The sequence below is a fragment of the Olea europaea genome, chromosome 1 (assembly GCF_002742605.1).
Source record: "Olea europaea var. sylvestris chromosome 1, O_europaea_v1, whole genome shotgun sequence".
Classification (NCBI taxonomy): domain Eukaryota; kingdom Viridiplantae; phylum Streptophyta; class Magnoliopsida; order Lamiales; family Oleaceae; genus Olea; species Olea europaea.
In genome coordinates, this window is record NC_036237.1 from 23620603 (window position 1) to 23643407 (window position 22805).

Genomic DNA, 22805 nt, shown 5'->3' on the forward strand with positions numbered 1-22805 from the left:
GCTAAAAATGATCACAGAAATGAACCTTTTCAGAGCTTATCAAAATATGCTTTCGAGGATGCAGCAGATTGGGAAAGATATCTTATTCAAGATTGTGTTCGCGCCCTTCATGGAACTTGAGAACACTAGTAAGAGGTCTCAAATCTTAAAACACAATGAAGTTTGCAATAGGGAATAAGATGACTCGTGTTTGAGCATGTTTAATATACTATTGGATCTGACTAGATTATATAATGTTTTTTTAGCTTTTGTTGCTCTTAAAACAAGGTGTTTTTTTTTTATGGTATCCTGCACTATCCAATATTCCTTAGGTATTTGGAGTCAAGATTATAATCCACAAACTTGCATTGACTTTATGTCTTCTACTCCAATGAAAAAAACATGTATTCAGTAAACGTAATTATTAGACATGATTTATGGTTTCTTTCCTTGTATAATTTAGTTTCCTTTTATAGCTAGGTTTTCCTTGTACATATTTGTAAACTTCTATATATATATATGAAAGTAGACAGAACAAAAATTCATTCGGCAAATTGGCATGGTATCAGAGCCCTAAGTTACTTACTCGTGTGTGAAATCTTGAGTGATTGGCTCCTGGTTCATAGAAATCGACGATCGTGTCTTAGTCGCCATCTTGGTTCTTCGAATTCCTCACGTATTTTGTATCAAACTCCTATTCTGTGTTCTCGGTCAGAGGTATTATATCCTCGCTCCTCTAGATCTTGGTTGTCTTCTCGCATCGCAGCCTTGGTTTGCGCAATCCAGTGGTGTAGGTCACAGTTTCCTTCTCAGTTCGCCGGCTGATTTTCGATTACAGTAGGGTTCCGATGTCTCTTTGTTGGGTTGGTGGAAGTTCGGTATTGGGTCGGTGATTTTACACCTCCAATCGAAGACTTCAACCTCAGGTTACACTGGTTTCTTCTCTTAGATTCTATTGGATCGTGGGTACTGATGATTGTGTAGTGTTGTTGGGCTATTATTTTGGGCTTCAATTAATTGAATAGTGCTGAGTAGTGGAGTTTGGGCTATTGGGGTTAACTAATTCTTAGTTGGGCTATAAATTAGATATTGTTTGGGCCTATTATTGTTGGCCTTACTTGTTGCCGGTGTCGTCTGTGGAATTGAAGGTACTCTGATTCCCATTTGCTTGTTGGGCTGAGGTGTGTTATTTTTGGTTTGGGTCATTGTTTAAGTGATTAATAGTTGGGTTGAGTTATTTGACTGGGTAGACTTTATTTGGTTGAATTGGGATTATACACTGCCTTGTCATGTTGATTGAGAAGAATGAGTCTGTTTGCATCTGTTTTAATGGGAAGAATTACTCTTCATGGGCATTTCATTTTTAGTTATTAGTTGAAGGCAAGGGTGATCTTTGGAGACATATTGATGGAAGTCTCCCGACCCTTAATCAAGAGAAGGATAAGGAGAAATATCTTGCGTGGAAAACCAAGGACTCTCGAATTATGTCGTGGATCATCGGATCAGTTGATACGCAAATTGTACTTAATCTCAGACCTTATAAGTCAGCACATGATATGTGGGAATTCCTGAAGAAAGTTTACACTCAGAGCAACAACGCTCGGAGACTTCAGTTGGAGTTTGAATTAGCAAATCTTTCTCAGGACTCACGCTCTATTGAAGAATACTATTCTAGTTTTTCTAATCTTTGGACTGAATACATGAATATCATTTATGCTTTAGTTCTATCTGACGATTTGAAAACAGTACAAACGGTACATGAAGTTACTAAGAGGGATCAATTTCTCATGAAATTGCGGAATGAATTTGAATCCATTCAATCTAACCTTATGAATCATGAAACTCATATCACTCGTACATCTTTAGAGCAACAACAAAATCAAGTAACACCAGTTCCCGTTGCATATGTTGCTCAAGGGAAATTAAAATCTCGGGCTATGTCTGGTGTTCAGTGTTACAGTTGTAAGGGGTTTGGGCACATGGCTCTTCAGTGTCCTCGAAAAATGTACAATTATTGTAAGAAGCCTAGACATGTCACTAAGGAGTGTCCTACCCGTCCTCTACTCAAGTCTGGAGCAGGTCATGTTGCTGCTGCCACTCTTGCCTCCGGTTCTACTCCACCAGTTGCTCCCACTCAAGTTCCAGCCTCTTTTAATCCTACTCAAAACTCCATCAGCCCTAAGTTGATTCAACAAATGGTTATTTCTGCTTTGTTTGCTTTAGGCGTCTTAGGTAATATCCCAACTGCTTTTTCTTCTTGGTTATTAGATTCAGATCCCTCTAACCATATGACTCATGATCCATTGTTGTTTAGTAATATTAGACCATACACTGGACCTCTCCATATACATACTACTGATGGTAGCACCTTACCTATCTTGGCCGTGGGTGATGTATCATCAGATTTACCTAATGTCTTAGTCTCTCCTAATTTATCTACTAATCTTATAACTGTTGGTTAACTTGTTGATAAAAAATTGTATCGTATCTTTTTTTTATTCTGGTTGTCTTGTGCAGGATTAGGTGTTCGGGAAGACGATCATGAAAGGGTCTATAGAGGGACATTTATTTCCTATTTCTCCGAAGCATGTTTCGCTATTTCCTATTGTTTGTAATTCTGCTACTATTGATATGTTTGATTGGCATAAGAAATTGGGATATCCTAATTCTAGTGTTTTACATTCATTGTTGAACTCTGGTTTGCTTGGTAATAAAAAAAGATTTTGCTTCGGTTTCACCTATATCTTTTGATTGTGAATCATGTAAACTTGTTAAGAGTAAAGTCTTACCGTTCCCTTCTCATGGTTCTCGTGCTTCGCATCTTTTTTATATTGTTCGCAGTGATGTCTGGGGTATTACACCTACTGTATCTCATGCTAACTTTAAATATTTTGTTACTTGTATTGATGACTACAATCGTTTCACTTGGGTTTATTTTCTCCGTGCAAAGAGTGAGGTTTTCTCAGTCTTTCAAAGTTACATTGCACTCATTAATAACCAAATTCCCTCCTCAATCAAGATCTTACGATCTGATTCAGGAGGGGAATATATGTCCATTGAGTTTCAATCATTCTTACAGAGCAAAGGTATTATCTCTCAACGATCTTGTCCTTCTACATCTCAACAAAATGGGGTTGCAGAATGTAAGAATCGTCACCTTTTGGACATGGTTAGAGCTCTTTTGATTGAGTCATCCGTTCCTTCTCGATTTTGGTGTGAAGCTTTGTCCACCGCTGTTCATGTTATAAATCGATTGCCTTCTCTCACTCTTGATAATGTTTCTCTGTTTTATAAGCTTTTTGGTCATCATCCTACATATTCTTACCTTCGTCCTTTTGGGTGTGTTTGTTTTGTTCATTTGTCGCCACATGAAAGGACGAAACTGACACCTCAATCTGTCAAGTGTGCATTTCTGGGATATGGTGTGACTCAAAAAGGTTATGTCTGTTATGATCCTAAGACACATCGTATAAGGATTTCTCGTAATGTTGTTTTCTTTGAAAAACAATCTTTCTTCGTTTCAAGGGTCTAGTTTACACTCGCCGGCATGATGCACCCGTCAATGCTCCAAAGCTTCTTTCTCGATTGCCTGTCTCCCTATGCCCCCCTGATCCACCACCTATGACATCCGATCCTCCACCAGATGATCATCTGCCTTCTGTCCCTCTTCGTCGCACTCTGTGTGTCTCTCGACTCCCAGATAGGTATGGTTTCTCTTCTTATAGCTCTATGTTGACTACTCTTGATTCAATTTCTATTCCTACCTCATATAGACAGGCAATGGAACAAGAGTGTTGGCAACAAGGAATGAATGCAGAGCTTGAGGCTCTTGAAGCCAACCAAACTTGGGATGTTTTGCCATGTCCCCCAGCTGTGAAACCCATTGGGAATAAATGGGTATATTCTATAAAACTTCATTCCGATGGTTCTCTTGAGCACTATAAGGCTAGACTGTTGCCTTAGGAAATCGTCAGGAGTATAAAATCGACTATGATGAGGCATTTGCTCCCTTGGCCAAAATGACTACTGTTCGTCTCTTGTTATCGCTTGCCGCTTCCCAATCTTGGTCTTTATATCAGATGGATGTCAAGAACGCATTTTTACATGGTGACCTCAAGGAAGATATTTATATGAAACTTCCATCTGGTATGCCTATTCTCTTGACTAACTCTGTTTGTAAGCTAAAACGCTCTTTGTCTGGTCTTAAGCAGGCACGTCGAGCTTGGTTTGACAAGTTTCGCCGTACTCTTTTGGATTTTTCCTTTCGTCAGAGTCAGTATGACGAATCTATGTTCTTTCACTAGAGAACTACCGGCATCGTTTTTTCTATTAGTATATGTGGATGATATTATTATCTCTGGATTTGATCACTCTCTTATTCAAAAGCTTCAGCATCATCTTCATTCGATTTTTCATATGAAAGATCTTGGACACCTCACTTACTTTTTTGGCTTGGAGGTTCATACTACATCACATGGCATCTTCTTAAATCAATATAAGTATATCCAAGAATTGATTAAGTAGGTTGATTTATCTGAAATCTCCTCAGTTGATACTCCGTTAGAACTTAATGTTAAATATCAAAAGGATGAAGGCAATACTGTTCCTGACCCTACTCTTTATAGGAAGTTGGTTGGTAGTCTCATTTACCTCACTATCACCCGTTAGGATATCTCTTTCGTGGTTCACACTGTCAGTAAATTTATGGATGTCGTTCGTCATCTTCACTTGGTAGCTGTCCGTCGTATTATTCGCTATCTTATTGGACTCCTCATCGTGATTTGTTCTTCCTTAGGGGAACGACTCTCGAGATCAATGCTTATAGTGATGCTGATGGGCTGGGTGTCTTGATTCTCGTCGATCTACTACTAGATGGTGTATTTTTTTAGTAATGCTCTCATTTCTTGGATGTGTACGAAATAAGATTGTGTTTCTAAGTCCTTCACTGAAGCTGAGTACCGAGCTATGTCTGTTGCATGTTCAGAGGTTGTGTGGCTGCGTGGTCTTCTTGCAGAACTTGGTTTTACCCAATCATATCCTACGCCTCTTCATGCTGATAACACTAGCACTTTTCAAATTGCGGCTAATCCTATGTACTATGAACACACCAAGCACATCGAAGTGGACTGCCATTACATTCGGGATGCCTATGATTCCAATCTTATCACTCTTCCCCATGTTTCTACTAGTCAACAGGTCACAGATATCTTCACCAAATCTCTTACTCGACTCCGTCATAAATTTCTTGTCATCAAATTGATGCTTGTGGATTCCCCAACATCAACTTGAGGGGGGATACTAGATGTGATTTAAGGTTTCTTTCCTTGTATAATTTAGTTTCCTTTTATACAGCTAGGTTTTCCTTGTACATATTTGTAAACTTCTATATATATATATATATATATATATATGAAAGTAGACAAAACGAAAATTCATTTGGCAAATTGGCAGTAATAATTGAATGGCAGTAAAAATGCAGCTTCGAATTACTGCTACAAAAGTAAATAATGAGAAATACAAAATCCCATGGCACAGGTGTAGCTACATGTATTGTGTTAACTACATTATCATATCTATTTGTGCATTTTACATGTTCAGGTATAGATCTGGACTCTGGAGTGCTATAAAGTATTTTATGGTGGTAGATGCTAAGTACAATCAAATTCTACGTGCAAGTGATCGGTGATCCAAAGAAAATGTTATCTAGAATATGATGTTAAAGCCATCAGCATTCATAAAGTGCACTTCCCATGATAAAACCTTGTTAGCATGTTCGACAAGATGAATTGAATCATTAGGATGGACAATTTGAGATATTATATATTGTAGTTATAATACTGCATACAAAACATGCTCAATGGTGTTGTGCAGAAGAATAAAATGAGCTCTCCGATTGTTTTGCACTAATAAAGAGTAATTTGGCAGCCAGAATTCTTGTTTCTTTGAACATATATATTGCTATTTTCAATGTTATTCAGATAATCTTATTTCTTCCAATTTAGCAACCTCGCTCGAGCACTAGACGGCTGCACATTCCTATTCTTCACTGTGTTTATTATACATCTCCCTTCTCATTTTTCATTGCAACATTCTAGAGTTGAGCGATCATTGTTCATTCACTGTTAAGTTTTTCATTTTTATATGAGATTAAATCTTACAAATGATACTTTTTAAAGCAATTTAGTGCTATTCAAATATTTATGATAAAATTAAATAAAATGCATAAAAATGTAATATTATCGTCCCAATTCCAAGAAAAATTTACACAGTTTATTTATGATGTTCTTTAAATATTCCCCTGGAGACTGGAGTCTCTCCCTTCTGAGTTGCTCAAGTTTCTTCACCATTTGCCAATGTTTCATTGTCAAATAGATTTCACCAAAACTAGTAGACATTAGGCGGCCCATGGTCAACCATCTGCATGATTTTATAAATTAGCTCAACAAAGAATGAACATGTTGAGAAATTGTTCAAAAATCAAAAGGTGTGGCGTTTGGAATGAAAGGGAGAAAAAACGGATGAAGGCCAAAAAAAATTTGGCCCGTGCGGCTGCACGGCTCTCTCCAGGGAATTAAATCCCCTGTTTAATATAACCATGCGGCCGCACGGTATTAATTTGTCACCTTTTTTTTTCCCCTTTTTAGCCGTTGCCAATTCAAACTTGGTGATTTTTTGGCTCATGTTTTGGCACCTTTTCATGCATTTGAGACTTGCCTATAAATAGTCAATCCCTATTGAAGGCAAATTTAATTGAAAAACATTTGAGAAACATTATCATTCTAAAACAAAGATCAAATTATGATTTTATTCATATTCAAAAAACCCTCATTGTGTTCTTCAAGTTTTGGTAGATAACACTTGTGCTTTGGTGTTAATCTCTTACAAGGCTTGTTATAATTTTACAAACCATTTGCCGGTGATCCCTTGAAGCATCCCATACAAAGGAGAGGAGGCAAATACAGTTTGAGGGCAGCGATATCGTGTTCAAGCCTTTGGTGTTACATTAATTTGTTCGTGATCACTTTGTTCCAGATTTGTTGTAGTATTTTATTGCTGGTTATTAGTTGTTATTCTTCTCTGTTTTTCATCAATTTCCAACAATCTCAAACTGTATTTGTGCAATGGAGAACGAGACAACTTTTGCAACAATCAAATTAATGAATTAAGACTTGGTGCGGTTGGATCAGTTCGATGGAACGAACTACACGCGATGGAAAGACAAATTAAAGTTTCTCCTTACTGCACTAAAGATATTCTATATTCTAGATCCGGATTTGGCGCCATTACCGGAACCAACAAATGGAGAAACTGAAGCCGTTAGAAATGAAAGACAAAAGCGCCAAGAAGATGAACTTATTTGTCGCGGTCACATTCTCAATGCACTTTCGAATCGTTTGTATGATTTATATACAAACACAACATCGGTGAAAGAAATTTGGGAAGCTTTGGAAAACAAATATAAAGTGGAGGAAGAAGGTACCAAGAAATTTTTAATTTCTAAATATTTTGATTTTAAGTTCTTGGAAAGTATTCCCCTTCTACCCCAAATACATGAAATGCAAGTGATTGTCAATAAGTTGAAGGTGGTAAAAATTGAAATACCAGAGACCTTTCAAGTGGGGACTATAATTGCCAAACTTCCTGGAACTTAGAAATGATACCGGAAGAAAATAATGCATAGTTCCGAAAATTATTTTTTGGAACAATTGCAGAAACATCTTCGAATTGAGGAAGAGTCGAGAATGCATGACAAAAATGATTCTCATGAGGGCACTTCCAAAGAAAATGCTATAGAGAAATTCAAACCGCCAAAATCCAATAAAAGGAAGCCTTCAAAGAACATTAATAAGTTCAAGAAGAAGACCAAAGGAGGATGCTTTGTGTATGAAAAATCTGGACACTACGCAAAAGATTGTAGACACCGGAAACACATCACCTCCGAAGGTAATGTGAATTCCATCCAAGAAGAAAGGATTGTGGCCACTATAAGCGAGATAAATGCTATTAAGGGAAAGGCTCTCGGCTGGTGGTATGATACTTGTGCCACGGTACATGTATCTTATGACAAATCTTTATTCAAAACATACAATGAAATGGATGGAGACCAAAAGATCCAAATGGGTAATGAGGTGCGATCCAAAGTGATTGGAAAAGGAAATGTAGACATCATCTTCACTTCCGGAAAAACCATTACTCTTACAAATGTACTACTTGTTCCGGATATGAATAGGAACCTAGTGAGTGAAAATCTCTTAGAAAAATCGGGCATTAAAAGTGTCTTTGAGTCCGGTAAACTTATATTATCCCTCAATGGGAAATTTGTTGAAAATGGCTATTCTTGTGAAGGAATGGTCAAGTTATGTACTATTGACAATAAAATAAATAAAATTGATTTTGCTTACATGGTTGATTCTTTTTCTTTATGGCATGCTAGATTAGGTCACATAGGTAAAAGTACTATGAAACGTATGAAAAATTGTTATTTAATTTCTTTTGATGGAAATGATGCCATAAAATGCAAAACATGTGTAGAATCAAAAATGGTTAAAAGGCCTTACAAAAGTGTTAAGAGGACCTCTAGCATATTAGAATTAATTCACTCCGATATATGTGAATTGAATGGCATGCTAACAAGATGTGGAAATAGGTATTTCATAACTTTCATTGATGACTATTCTAGATTTACCTATTTCTATTTGATGAAGCATAAACATGAGGCCTTTAATATGTTTAAGATTTATAGGAATGAAGTTGAAAATCACTTAGACAAGAAAATAAAGACTCTAAGAAGTGATAGGGGTGGTGAATATTTTTCTAGTGATTTTAATTCATTTTGTGAACAATATGGCATAATTCACCAAAGTTCTGCACCTAGAACACCCGAACAAAATGGTTTGGCTGAAAGGAATAATAGAACATTAGTTGAGATGGTTAATGCCATGCTTACTTATGCTAAGTTGCCATATAATCTGTGGGGTGAAGCCTTATTAAGTGCAAAAAGAATATCGAACAAGATTCCTTCTAAACATACTAAGGTTTCTCTTTATGAATTGTGGAAAAGAAGAAAACCAAACATAGGATACTTCAAAGTGTGGGGGTGTCTTGCCTATTGCAAGAACACGAACCCAAATAGGACCAAGTTGGGTCTAAGAGGCATAAAGTGTGTCTTTATAAGATATGCAAGTAATAGCAAATCTTATAGGTTGTTGAACTTGGAGACCAATGTAATAATTGAATCAGGTAATGTGGAGTTCTTTGAGAATTCGCTATCTTCAGATAATGAATTAAGGGAAAATCAAATAGATATCCCTAGCTCAAGTGGAACACAAGGTAAAACGTCTTCAAAAGATGTTGAAGAATCAAGTAAACCATGAAGAAGCAAAAGAACTCAGATTGAAAAGTCTTTAGGACCAGATGAAATTGATTCTCAACTTATTTCCTTTTATTTAATAAAAGGAAATGAGATGAATGTTGAAAGAACAATTCCATTTGTTCTGCAAGTTGAAACCGATCCTAAAACATATAGGGAAGCTATGGCTTCTCGAAATAGCATGTTTTGGAAAGATGCAATTAAAGATGAAAGGGATTCAATTATGTCAAATAATACTTGGGAACTTGTCGATTTGCCACCTGGGTCCAAACCTATTGGATGCAAATGGGTATTTAGGAGGAAATATAACGTTGATGGTACCCTAAATACTTTTTAAGGCTAGATTAGTAGCCAAAGGATTTCGACAAAGAGAATGAATTGATTATTTCAATACTTATGCTCCGGTAACAAGAATAACATCAATAAGTATTTTATTCACACTAGCATCAATTTATGACTTGCAAGTTCATCAAATGGATGTCAAAATGACATTCTTAAATGGAGATCTCGATGAGGAGGTCTATATGGAGCAACCTGAAGGATTTGCTCTACCTGGAAATGAATATAAAGTGTGCAAGTTGGTAAAATCGCTATACGGACTAAAACAGGCACCTAAAAAGCGGCATGAGAAATTTCACTTAACAATTATATCATTCGGCTTCAAACATAATAGTGTGGATAGATGTCTATACTCTAAAATATGTAATGATTGTGTGACATTTATTTGTTTGTATGTCGATGATATGTTTATTATTAGTAATCACATGAACGGAATAAAAGAAACGAAGAAGTTTCTATCTTCCACATTCAAAATGAAGGATCTTGGAAAAGTGGATACCATCTTGGGTATCAAAGTCATAAAGACTAGTGGGGGTTACTATTTAAGTCAATTACATTATATTGAGAATGTGATAAACAAGTTCAAATATTTAAACGTAAAAGAGTACAATACCCTAATTGATCCAATCATGAAATTAGTAAAGAATGATGGAAGGGCGATTGCTCAATTGGAATATGCAAGTGTCATAGGAAGTCTCATGTATGCAATACAATGCACAAGATCGGATGTAGTCTATGCAATAAGTAAACTTAGTAGGTTTACTAGCAATCCGAGCAATGAACATTGGAAGGCTATCGGGAGAGTTCTTGGATATTTAAAGAAGACCAATGTTTAAATATCCAAGAACTTAGGCCTGCAATCACCAAGAACTTAGGCCTGCAATACACTAAATTCCCGGCTGTGTTAGAAGGATTTACCGATCCTAGTTGGATATCTAGCACGGGTGAAAGTAAACCCACATCGGGTTGGGTGTTCAATCTAGGAGGAGGTGCAGTTTTTTGGAAGTCAAAAAAACAAACATGCATAACATACTCAACTATGGAATCCGAATTTGTAGCGTTGTCGGAGATCGGGAAAGAGGCTGAGTGGCTTAAGGATCTCTTTTATGAGATACCGTTGGGAATGAAGGGCATTTCCTCTATACCTATCATGTGTGATAGTCAAGCCACATTAGCTAAAGCATACAATGAGATATATAACAGGAAGTCTAGACATATGAGTCTAAAACACAACTACATAAGGAAATTAATCAAAGATGAAATAATTTCCCTAAATGAGAATCTAGAGGATCCTTTAACTAAACCACTAAATAGAGATTTAGTGGCATCTACTTTGAGTAGGATGGGATTGAAACTCCCAAACCATAAAGATTCACCAATGACGGCAACCCTACCCATTGCTTACTCAAAGGGGTAATCCATGGGTTCAAAGGGTTACAACAAGTCATTCGATATGTGGATAGTTGCAGCATTATAAAAAAATTCGCGATAATTCTATCCTAAAGAAAAATAATGCTGGTTGTTATTGAAGTGAGGGTTGTGCCTCGAGCTCTTAATAAAGTTCAGTGCTAAAACACAAGCATCTCTAAAAGTAACAAAGATGCTGGAAGAACTTTACCTATACAAACTTTGAGGTGGTGTCGCCTCAATTGAGAGTTGGAGTTTATCTCTTAAAATTTTATTGATAAGGATAAGTGCAAGGCCATAAAAAGCACTAAGTGAGATTGAGGAACTTAAGAACACATGATGCTCATGTGTGTGTTCTTACCGATATTGTCATTGGAATAACTGGTTCAAAGCTACGGCTACCTTTGATTTCGACTTTACTTTATAGGAATTACATTATGGATAGATTCAAATCGAAAGATATCTAATCCTTAGGCATGAGTATCGCATATTTGGAATTGAGACCTTATTGAGTTTTGAACAAGTGGGAGATTGTTGAGAAATTGTTCAAAAATCAAAAGGTGTGGTGTTTGGAATGAAAGGGAGAAAAAACGGATGAAGGCCAAAAAAAATTTGGCCCGTGCGGCTGCACGGCTCTCTCCAGGGAATTAAATCCCCTGTTTAATATAACCATGTGGCCACACGGTATTAATTTGTCACCGTTTTTTCCCCTTTTTAGCCGTTGCCAATTCAAACTTGGTGATTTTTTGGCTCATGTTTTGGCACCTTTTCATGCATTTGAGGCTTGCCTATAAATAGTGGATCCCTATTGAAGGCAAATTTAATTGAAAAACATTTGAGAAATATTATCATTCCAAAACAAAGATCAAATTCTGATTTTATTCATATTCAAAAAACCCTCATTGTGTTCTTCAAGTTTTGGGAGATAACACTTGTGCTTTGGTGTTAATCTCTTACAAGGCTTGTTATAATTTTACAAACCATTTGCCGGTAATCCCTTGAAGCATCCCATACAAAGGAGAGGAGGCAAATACAGTTTGAGGCAGCGATATCGTGTTCAAGCCTTGGTGTTACATTAATTTGTCCGTGATCGCTTTGTTCCAGATTTGTTGTAGTATTTTATTGCTGGTTATTAGTTGTTATTCTTCTCCTCTCTTCATCAATTTCCAACAGAACATATACCGAAAAGTTGACAACCAATATTCAGTTCTTCAAACCTGCTAAGATCTTGGCTGCCTAAGCTTCATTCAGCTTGCCTGGCCGAGACTAAATCATTTTCTACCACTTGCAACGTGTCAGAACAAACGGGTTGATTTGACCTTTTCATGATGCATATTATGCACGAAAAACAGCAGAATAAGACGAACCTTCTTCCATATGTACGTGTGCTTTTAGTTAAATAAAGAAAAGGAGGTAGCTTAATTCATACTTTCTGAATATCTGGCTCAATAGAATAAGGAAGTGACTGCGTGGAAGCCAAGTACCATCTCCATGCATATCTTCGTCCACTTCTTGGTGAATTTACCTAGGATGGTTGAAAAGGAAGAACTACTTCAGCAACCAGGAGGTTTGATTTCCTCTCAAAAAGGATCAACAGTTGAACATCTGGGACTCCATCAAGCTTTTTAGCACTCTAGCATTTTCAACTCCAGTTGAGTTTAGGGTCCCGGCTTCTAATTTAGTCTCATCCATAGTTACGTAAGAACCTTCAGCTAGCTGTAGAATGCTGGACACCAGCCTATAGAATGGATGGTGTAAATTAACATGATATGTCATCAATATTATAGTCTCAGGCCAAATAAATAACTAGATAAGAAAACGATTCTGTAGTTGCCAAACTTAGCCCCTGTTTGGAAACCATTAAAATGAGTTTTTTTTTTTTTTTTTTGGGTTTTGAAATGATGATTTTTTTTATATAGAATATATGATTAAAAATTAGAAAAAAAACGTTTAGGTTTACTTGTAGAATATTTTATTATGAGAATGTATGGTTGAAATGAATTTGAGAAGAAAATAGAATTTTGTTTTAATGATTTGTCAAACATGAGCTTAATTGAGTGATTACCTTTTTGTACTGTAATCCTTTTTTGGGGAAAGTGAAACAATGTAGAGATAATCTATTGCGAGAGGCAAATAATGCGTGAAGGGTAGAAGGTCCTCTATTGCAAGTTTAAGACGATTGGCAAAAACAGACGCGCTCTCCTTGTTAAAGCAAGATTTAGTAACAGCTTACCAACAGTTTTGATTTTACACCTCTGTTAGTGGAGGCCTTTAATCGGATTGTGATGCGTGCATTGTGGTGATCGTTTGATTAAGCTCTAGACCCTTCTAGCTTTATATTCTCACGGTGACTCTTTGACTAGCAGATGAGAGATTTTCTTAGGTTGCTATTCGTCTCCTCCTCTCCCTCTTCTCTGTGAGAACTCCTCATTCTTCGTGATTAGGGTTCGAGATTTTGAGTGTTCCTAGTAACTAATCTTAGTGAGGAACTTGTAATACTCTAGATCCACATACTGCCGTACTGTGTTGTGTGTTTGTGTACAAGAATCTGAGTGATTTGTGTAAGTAGTAGGGATTCTCGAAAGATATGAGTGACCTCTTTCGAGTTCTTGGTAGAGAGTATTCTGATTCTTGGTTCTTTCAAGAGATAAATCTTTGTGGCTTGATCTTTGTAATTTTCTAGAACATATTGTACATTCTCGTTGTCGATTTTTTGGCTTTATAGTGCAAGCGAGCTTAATCCATTTATAATGGATACTCAACAGGAGATTAGGCGTTAGATGCAGTCATCAAATCTCTGGGGTTACGATCGAAAAAATTCTTGTATTGATTTTCATTTTCTGCACTTCACTTTACTGTTTTGTTGTTTGGATTTTAAATCTTGGTTAATCTTTAAGTGTTTCTCGACTTTTTAGCCTCCATTTTCGAAGAGAAAGTCATGGAAGAGATCAACCGCCCCCCAATCCTTGCCATCAAGTGGCAAGATCAGATCCTGAAGCCATTGCCTTCTCAAACGTCAATCGTACGGCTCCCAATTGGTTTGATAGACAATCGGGCACAGAGCGAGCACCCGACGAGGGAGAGCGGCCGCACGTGCTGGATCCGTCGGAGTCTTAAGAACCGCCGGGTAGCAAATGGCAGAGTTGCAGAGCCGACCGGAGAGGAGACGAATATGACAGACAATGAAGAGATCCCATTTTTTTTTTTGGGCCCGAACAGCTGAAGCCTAATTGATTAAGGTAATGGCTCAATTTTGATTAGCCCAAATGCCCAATTTTCATTAATAATTGGAATTGGCCCAAAGCCCCAAGCCATGTTGTTGTCTGCTGATTACTGAAAGCCTTAAACCACATTTTACAAAGGCATCGGGCAACAAAGGGCGAAAGAGAGAAATTCCCAAATCCAATCCTCAAATCGTGAAAGAGAAAGCAAAACCCTATTGCAAAACCCTATTCTAGTGAATGTTGTAAAGCTTGTAAAGCCATGTGTACTGGAAATGATGGGCCTTGTCTTTTTGATACCTGGTTTTTTTTTTTTTTTTTTTTTTTTTTTTGTGGGAATAAGCAGGTTTGTGGGAACAGATTCGGTGAGGTTAGTTGGAATTTATTTCCTTTTTGTTTTAATTTCTATCTATAATCTTTTATGTACTTGATTGGTAGAGGACGGATATGGCTATGTGTCAAATAAATTTGATTTCTCTTACTGTTTGTGCTAGTTGCAGAATTGGAAAACTTAGTTGTATAATATAGTGACGGAGAAATTACAATTTTACGAAAAAATGTAATTATAGTTGAGAACCAAATACGTAGATAGTAAGCACGAGACATTAATGTAGATTCAAGTTCTATATGACTAGAACATTCGAGACTCATGACCTGTATTCCAAGACTAATTAGCCAACTAAAAATTGTGTTTCTGTGAAGTTAAAATTAATGTGCACTATATATTGAGCTCAAAGCTTTGTGCTAATTACATGTTTCTTTGATAAATAAGAAACTTTTAGCAAGGAAATAGGAGAATTGTTGTGTGCACGCATTAGTGCATGTATAATTTTTACGTTTTGGTACACTTACATTAAAGTGGAAGAATTTTTAATATTATTTAATTAAGTATTAACAAATAAACTTGCAACGGTCAAATATCAATGGCCAACAGTCCGCCTAGCTGACATTGCAGACAATCATACTGTAGCCCCTACCATTATTGATTTTCAATGCTTCACTCATGCGCTAGGATTTGTAGAAAGGGCTATGCTATGGGTACATAACCCGGAACCCCTCTAATAGGGGGGGCTCCATGTGTCCATTTTGGACACCATTATGGATCCCCCTATGTATAAGAAGATTAACCCTTGTAGAAATGGAGAAAAAACTGATGGGATGGTTTCCCGCTATGAGCATTGAGTTGCTGTACACATTGTGTAGGCATATGTATACATTTCCCGCCAAGTGCTGATGGTAATAAGTTTTCCTGCCGTTTTGCTACCATGTTGATGTTGGGATAGGATTAGAAGTGAAAATTGTTGAGAAAAATAAATTATGGATGCCTTTCAAGAATGTCAATTAAAAAGTTGAAAGAAAGAAAAATTATCTGTCAATCCGAGACTCGTGACAAAATATTTACTAAAAAATTGTCCATTGGTTACCTTTGCGACCTCTTTGAACAATTACATTCAAGATATAACGATCAAATCATTTGTGCAATAATTACAATAGATTTCTAAACTATCAAGTTTTTAATATTCACATGGAATATGACCTCCCATACAAATTTCACATTTTTTTATCACACAATCATCTATCCAACTACTTACTTCACATAATATATTTGATATATATTTAACAAAATATATGAAATACCATCGACCCTGAAAATGAATCTAGGTCGAATGCAAAAAAAAAAAATTAATTTTGGGGTGAATTAGCTGATATGATTTTCATTTTTGTGATTTATTATATTAATAACACAATGAGTTTCAATTGGTTCATGTTTTTTTCGTACGAACTGGCTGATTGAATCCAATTTGACAATATTGTGGGGATAATTATTATATTGTATATAAGGTTTAAATCACGAACGAGATAATAGATGTAATAAATGCCTTATGGTTCTAATATTAAGACTTGATGTTATGGTGAGATAGATGTCTATATAAATACGTTACAACATGTCACACTAAAATAAATAGTTATATATATATATACTTACAAATTTTATTTCATATCTCATTTTTAGCCTTTGTTTGATATAAATTAATCAAATCAAAATTAATAATTAATTTTAATCAAACATTTTGCAAGATCCACAACTTTTCAAACGTCTTTTCATGAACTTTTATAAAAAATTTAATATTAATCTACATCAGACAGGTCTTAACCGTGTTTAATATACAAACATGTTCTTTCAGAATTATAATCGAGTGTATATAATTTGACGAGGCATTCAAATGTTTCTACAACTCATTTTATCCAAGCTAACCACACCATATCACGACTTATAAATTTATAGTAGTTCAATCTCATTGCAAGAGCTACGTTACTATCCAATTCAAATTTTCCACCAGAAAAGAGAATATTACAAGATCTTTTTCACACCTCTCACCTACTCAAAATTCACTCCACAAAATCCTTCATGAGTAAGAATATGGGGGCTACCAATTATATTAAGCTTCACAAAGGGAAGAGGAAAGAAAGTAGACAGGCACCAACTATAGGGCTATATGAAGACCCTTTTGAAGGAAATTTTCTATAAATTTTGCAAAATCAGATTTCTTGTACATTAAACATCACTACACTATATAAGAGGAGCAATAGCAATACTTCAAGTCATTGCTTACACAACATAAACCATGCCAACCTCAAGGAGAGATGCTGGAGGCACCTTTAGAGCCACATCTGGCCCCCTGCAATTCCTTCTGAGGAAATTATAAGCAAAATTAATGGCCAGCCTCTTTAAGAGAGAAGATCGTTGTTTTGCCCTTACATGTGAGTGTCCAAGAATGAACGCAGTTCCAGCTTGTTGAGCTGCATACAAATCTTGTACCTCCTCCTGCAGTCGAACATCTGTTTCTGATTGTGTATCGGTCTCCAACTCGTTATCAATCGCGAACCTCACTCGTCGTTCTGCAACACTGACAGGCTCCATTTCGATTGCATCTGATGTACTGTCGGTTGTCGGGAACCTGATGGACACGCTTGCTGGTTGTATGCTTCCCTCAATATCGAATGCAGGTAAGCCAGAGAATGTCACTGTTCCTATCACGGCCAATCTGCACTCACTCGATGATGAGCCGGATCGAGAACCATCATCCTCATTGCATACATCTGCAATGCCATGTGACTTGTACCAATCATAGCGGATGAAATTAGCCAGCCTATTAATAAGTTCAGATTCGAAAGAGTCAACATCCTGGTGAACATCCCGGTATCCATAGCGGACAATGCACCTATACGAGCGATGAGCTGGAGGGCCCACACGGCCCACAAGGTATCGCTCATCTGGGGGAACAAACGGTACTGGAACTGATTTTATACAAACGAATACAAGGACACGGTGGAAAGCAGGGAGATTGGTGACAAAACGAGAAAAGTTGGCAGGGATACCCGACGTGAGATCAGTGAACACGAGGCCAATGCCAGGCACCCGAGCAATGCCTAAGCTCGGACCTAAGGCTAATAGCCATTCTAACGAAACCTTATTGTGGAGGTCGTACTCATATTTCTTAATGGTTGCATAGTGCCAAACAAACATGACAGTGACAAGGAATAGCGCAAGGAGGATGGGAAGCCAAGCACCTTCAAGGAACTTTATCAGGGAAGCTGAGAAGTACAGCAATTCAATGGATCCAAAGAAAAGCAAAAAGCATAGGGCCACAATCGGAGGTTTGTGCCAACAGAGGATAATGACCAATGATGTGAGGCAAGTAGTCACCAGCATCACTGCCATTACAGCCAAACCTGAAATTCAAACATAACTTTCAGAATACCTTTTATGATGTTATGAATATGTTGCTATGCAATACTAGACATGACTCGACAATACAGTGAACAATATTCTAAGTTCTTTTTCTTCTTTGACACTTTCATATGTTGCTGAGTCCTCCTCACCAAACATGTATAAGTCCAAGGGTTACACTGCAGTTACATAAAGAGGAAGGCTGCCTAGTAAAATCAGCTCGTTTCAGAAATGCCCCAAGTTGATTCTAATGATCATCAACTTCATGGTTTATTGCAAGAAGAGTCAAGTTGTGTGTGTCCTACCTGACGCGTTTCCCATGTGTTTTGTGTCTCGAAATCCAATAGTTACTGCAATGCAGAGAATCATTAGTGTCCAGTTGATCTCAGGGATGTATATCTGGCCATGTATCTTATCAGAGGTGTGAACAACTTTGACCCTTGGAAAACAACCAAGCGACTGGCTCTGGTTAATTATAGAGAACGTTCCACTGATTATCGCCTGACTTCCAACCACGGAAGCAAGTATTGCTACCACGAGTACTGGCCATCTCACACTTTCTGTAGCAAAACATTGGGAGACAACAGTATTAACATTATAAGCATAAAATTCAACTATATTGCAGTCATAAATGTGTAAGTTGCAGTCATAAATGAGTAAGGATGGACTTTGCTTTTGATCAAGATGTTACGTGATTAATTTTGACTCCAATCTCGTTTAAAAAATTAAAATCCAAGGAAAGCTGAAAAATGACCCTTTCATGATATAAACAAGGTAGATCTTTCTGGTGTCTATAGTTGCATTTGCAGTGACAAAGTCATACCAGGAACTGAGACATAGAATCCAATCTTATGAATGGTGTGGTGATGCCTTGACAAGTAAGCTGCTTGACCCATATAAGCCAATATGAGTGCTGGATAGACCAAAAAGGTGAAAGCAATCTGCAGTGGAAGATGGGGACAATAATTTTAGAAGTTCAGAAAAAATCTTTCTAAGAGATAGAAAAAATTAAAGAAGTAAAGAAATTTCAGTAATCAATAGGCAAAAAAATGGTTCATAATGGAGTGTACCTGAATTGCTGCATAGGAGAAGTGTCCAAGATCTGCAAACATTGCTTCTGAGCCTGTAAACACCACAATATGATGACAACTTCTGGCATTGAAATAAACTCCACACATGTATAAATTTATGGAGAAATACTGCTACTTTCAAACTCCTGTGAAAAAATATCTAAATTTTATGTGAATCAGTATATCCTTGTCATTGAACTACACACTAGGTGAAGCCATATAAAATGGGATATTATGTCTTTAATGATTTGAACGACCGATATTATTATGCCTCCAAAGCTCCAACATAAACTATTTGACTGGCACAAAGAAATCTTCGGTCTAGCGGATTTATCACTTCATTCAAGGAATACCCTCTTCATCTAGGGCTAGTCGTGCAGTTGGTATATCTCAACCTCTGCAATTGTTTGTCTTCAAAAGAGTTCAACAAGGCTATGCATAAAATATTGCTTTATAAACCGATAAATTTGTTATAAGCAAATAGGGTCTGGCCATGGCAACCCACAGGTGCAACTAACACTTGTATATATCTTTATCCCCTAGTTCACACAGTTAAGGTTTCTTTTCTTTAAAGAGAACTTAGCATTGTATGCTGGACAACAAGCGGAAAAGCACATCTATGTCAATTGGAGCACATTAGTGACATTTGGTAACATTAGTGAGATGCAAAATTTGATATACATTTTTCATGCAGGACGGAGAATCATCAAACTTGAAAATTTTCCTTGTAAAAATTTTATGAGTTTACCAGTAATACACAAGAGAATTCCACCCAGCGACATCCATCCTCCTTTTCTCGTCTTCTTCAGAAACTTAAACATGTAATATGGGGAAAGCGCTTGATAAACATGCGGATTCCAGTGGAAAATATTGTACAAGCCAAGGGTACTGATGCATAGCAACCAAATCAATACTACTGGTGCAAAACAGGAACCAATCCGATGTGTGCCATAGTGTTGCAAAGCGAACAGGCACACTAAGATGAAGCAAGTGATTGGAATCACTGCATCTGTAAATGGGGAATAGAAACAAATGTAAGTCACTAGTCCTCATTATTTCTTTGGATGGCCAACTTGGCCATCATAGTTGTGCATAAAAACTTGTTTACTGATCTAAAAATGAATTGTGGAAGAAAAAGATCTAGAATAGCAATATCTTCCAAGTAATGCCGTGAAGAAAATAAAAAAGGCCTAATGGCAAATTACACTAGATTTCCAAAATCAAATTTGGTATTAGATGATTCTAGATTCAATCTTAAAAAGGAAAACTACCCCTAATTTTTACTGAAAATAACAAAAACAGGAAATCTTTCCAATATACCCATTTGAACAAAATTTTCACTTGAAAATATTGTATAAACCTCAGATGATAAGAAAGAAGATTACATTGGTGGTGATCCTTAGACATCGACAATTCAAGCCCAGAAACCGCAGAAAAAACTGCACAAAGGAAATCTTAATTGTCAGCAACTAAGCCCGGAACTTGATTATCAAAATGAAGCATGCACAATCGATGTAGAGCGAGCTACCTACCAGATATTGCTGGAGTCAGGAGTCCATCTCCAATGACCATACAAGTGCCAAGAAGAACCAGAATTAATAAAGCAGTGTGTAATGATTTATACTTTTCAAGCACTAATTTAACTCTCGAGTAGTTCTTTGTCTCAGGAGGCTGCTCAAGTATGTACGTTGAGAGAGCCGCATCGGCCACTTGTCCATTTGGAAGAAGGCTAACTTTAGCATGCCTGCATATCAGGGAATATAGAGCAAAAGTACCACCTACAACAATGCATAAGAAATGTCAATTGCATGAATGAATTGTGGTAATATGTGCAATCAATTTTCAGATACTTACCCTCTCCATTATCATCGGCACGAAGAACTACGAAAACATATTTGAACAGAGGTACGAGAGTTAGGGTCCAGAAAACGAACGATAGAACTCCGAATATCTCTTCGTTCGTTTCCGAGTGATGAATGTCTTCTGCAAATGTGCTCTTGTACACGTAAAGAGGGGAAATGCTCAGGTCCCCATATACCACACCAAGGCTCTGATAAGCTAATAGCAGAGTGCTCTTCCAAGAGTCTTTCTGAAAAATTAAGGAACACTAGTCTAAGAATATATCCTAGAATTAAAATTTTAACACGATGCCATCACCAAACAGTATACAGAAGAATCACTGTATTACATAGGATTGAACAGTACAAGAAAAGATTTAATTCTTTCTTTGCTTGATACTTCAAATCCTGTCTAATATCATGTGCCAAACATGCCCTAACCGCATAAAAAGCTGAGATAAAGCAAGGAAATGTGAAAGAACTCACCGTTGAAGCGCCCCAGCACTTTCCATAGTCAAGATACATGGTTCTTGAATGCAATCTTTGCCTTAAATTGTCAATAATCACCGAAATTTAAGCGCAGATCCCTACAGAAACAGCTCCAAAACTGACGACAAAGGTGCAGAGGAACGGAACTAGCACATATAAAGATGAAGTTATATTATGCGAAAACACCTAACAGCCACCGACTAATACCTCTGATTTCCAACTGGAAATAAATAAAAACAAGCAAATTTTTGCCCACTTTGCGCATTTCAGTACACTGATATTTCTTTGCACAATGCAAGAACCAACAACTCTAATTCCTCCCTATCAAATTCACTAAATAAATGTGAATGCCAAATAAATTAAAGCTCATCCATTTGCTGCAGTTCTTTCTTTTTTTTTGGTTGACAGTGAGAGTTAAGCATATGATGCCACACTCTGTGTTTTCCCTAAATTAAGGAAGAAAAGAACAACACGAAATGTATAAAGCAATTTAGATAAAGATAGGTTAAAAACTTTAAATCTAGAGAAATTCTTACAGTTTCCACATTTTCACACAGTTTACTACAAAAAAGGTGATGTAAAAAATGTGAAAAACACACATTAATGGTGTAAAGTGAGAGAATGTACAAAGGTTGTGGGCAAGAAAACCCAAATCACATGATTCAACTACAGCAGAATTATCAAATCAGTCTCACCAACCTGTGCCCACTGGAATAAAAGAGATTTTAGGACCATCAACGCCTCCTCCTTTATACACACTACTAATTTTTTTATAATATTAATGCTTTACCAGATGACTGATATGCCAAATTCCCACCAACTTGAAGGGATAGTACTGAAAAACTACTTTTAATTTTGTGGGTAGCCCACATTCTTGAAAGTTAATGGGCGAAGAAAAAGTGGTCTTTGAACTCAAGGTAAAAGAACGTCAGTCCACTTTTTAACTCAAGTTAAGTAATGCTATCAGTTTCACCAAATTCCAAATATGCAGGTAAAATTTTAATTTAAGTAAAGTAAATTGAATTAAATTAAAACCCAAAGGCCATCATTTTTGACAAATATATGATCAACTAAAGTTACCTCACGAAAAGGAAAAAATTGGAACAATTAAAGTGAAAGCTTTGATCACTTAAAATTTCCTTTTCCTGGAAATAAATCTGAGAGAAGAAAAACAAAAAAGTGAGATTTTTTTCAATTGATTGTAGGGTATTTCAGAAAAATATCTTCGTCACAGGCAACACCACGTGACTTCGACATGCATCCCTTGCCCACACCCTCTCTGTACAACTTTTGTACAGTCCACTGCTCGACAACTCTTACTATCTCTGGCTTCAGTTTTCTTATACAATAAGGAATGTC

The 22805-nt window shown here is 36.8% G+C and overlaps 1 protein-coding gene across 3 annotated transcripts; it reads right to left on the bottom strand.

Moving 5' to 3' along the window:
* Positions 1-16613: 16613 nt before the first annotated feature.
* LOC111397731 (potassium transporter 2-like) lies at positions 16614-22351 on the bottom strand. Of its 3 annotated transcripts, none has more exons than XM_023024735.1 (10): positions 22146-22351; positions 21444-21544; positions 20974-21208; positions 20652-20897; positions 20505-20558; positions 19868-20128; positions 19120-19172; positions 18873-18990; positions 18355-18609; positions 16614-18051 (listed from the first exon to the last, which is right to left on the bottom strand). In XM_023024735.1, exons 2-10 carry the CDS (start codon positions 21480-21482, stop codon positions 16928-16930), a joined length of 2385 nt encoding a protein of 794 aa, XP_022880503.1. In that variant the 5' UTR covers positions 21483-21544; positions 22146-22351; the 3' UTR covers positions 16614-16927. The 3 variants fall into 3 exon arrangements, with proteins under 3 accessions (XP_022880503.1, XP_022880499.1, XP_022880493.1); XM_023024731.1 differs by having other exon boundaries at positions 21444-21592; XM_023024725.1 differs by lacking the exon at positions 22146-22351 and having other exon boundaries at positions 21444-22100.
* Positions 22352-22805: the final 454 nt, after the last annotated feature.

What these genes read in the sequence shown, in the direction of transcription:
- LOC111397731 (XM_023024735.1), bottom strand. Translation starts at nt 21,482, where the DNA reads ATGTATCTTGACTATGGAAAGTGCTGGGGCGCTTCAACG. An exon ending in AATTCTCTTGTGTATTACTG is followed by an intron (nt 19,173 to 19,867) that starts GTAAACTCATAA and finishes TGGTGTTTACAG; the next exon opens with GCTCAGAAGCAATGTTTGCA. An exon ending in TCTCCTATGCAGCAATTCAG is followed by an intron (nt 18,991 to 19,119) that starts GTACACTCCATT and finishes CTTCCACTGCAG; the next exon opens with ATTGCTTTCACCTTTTTGGT.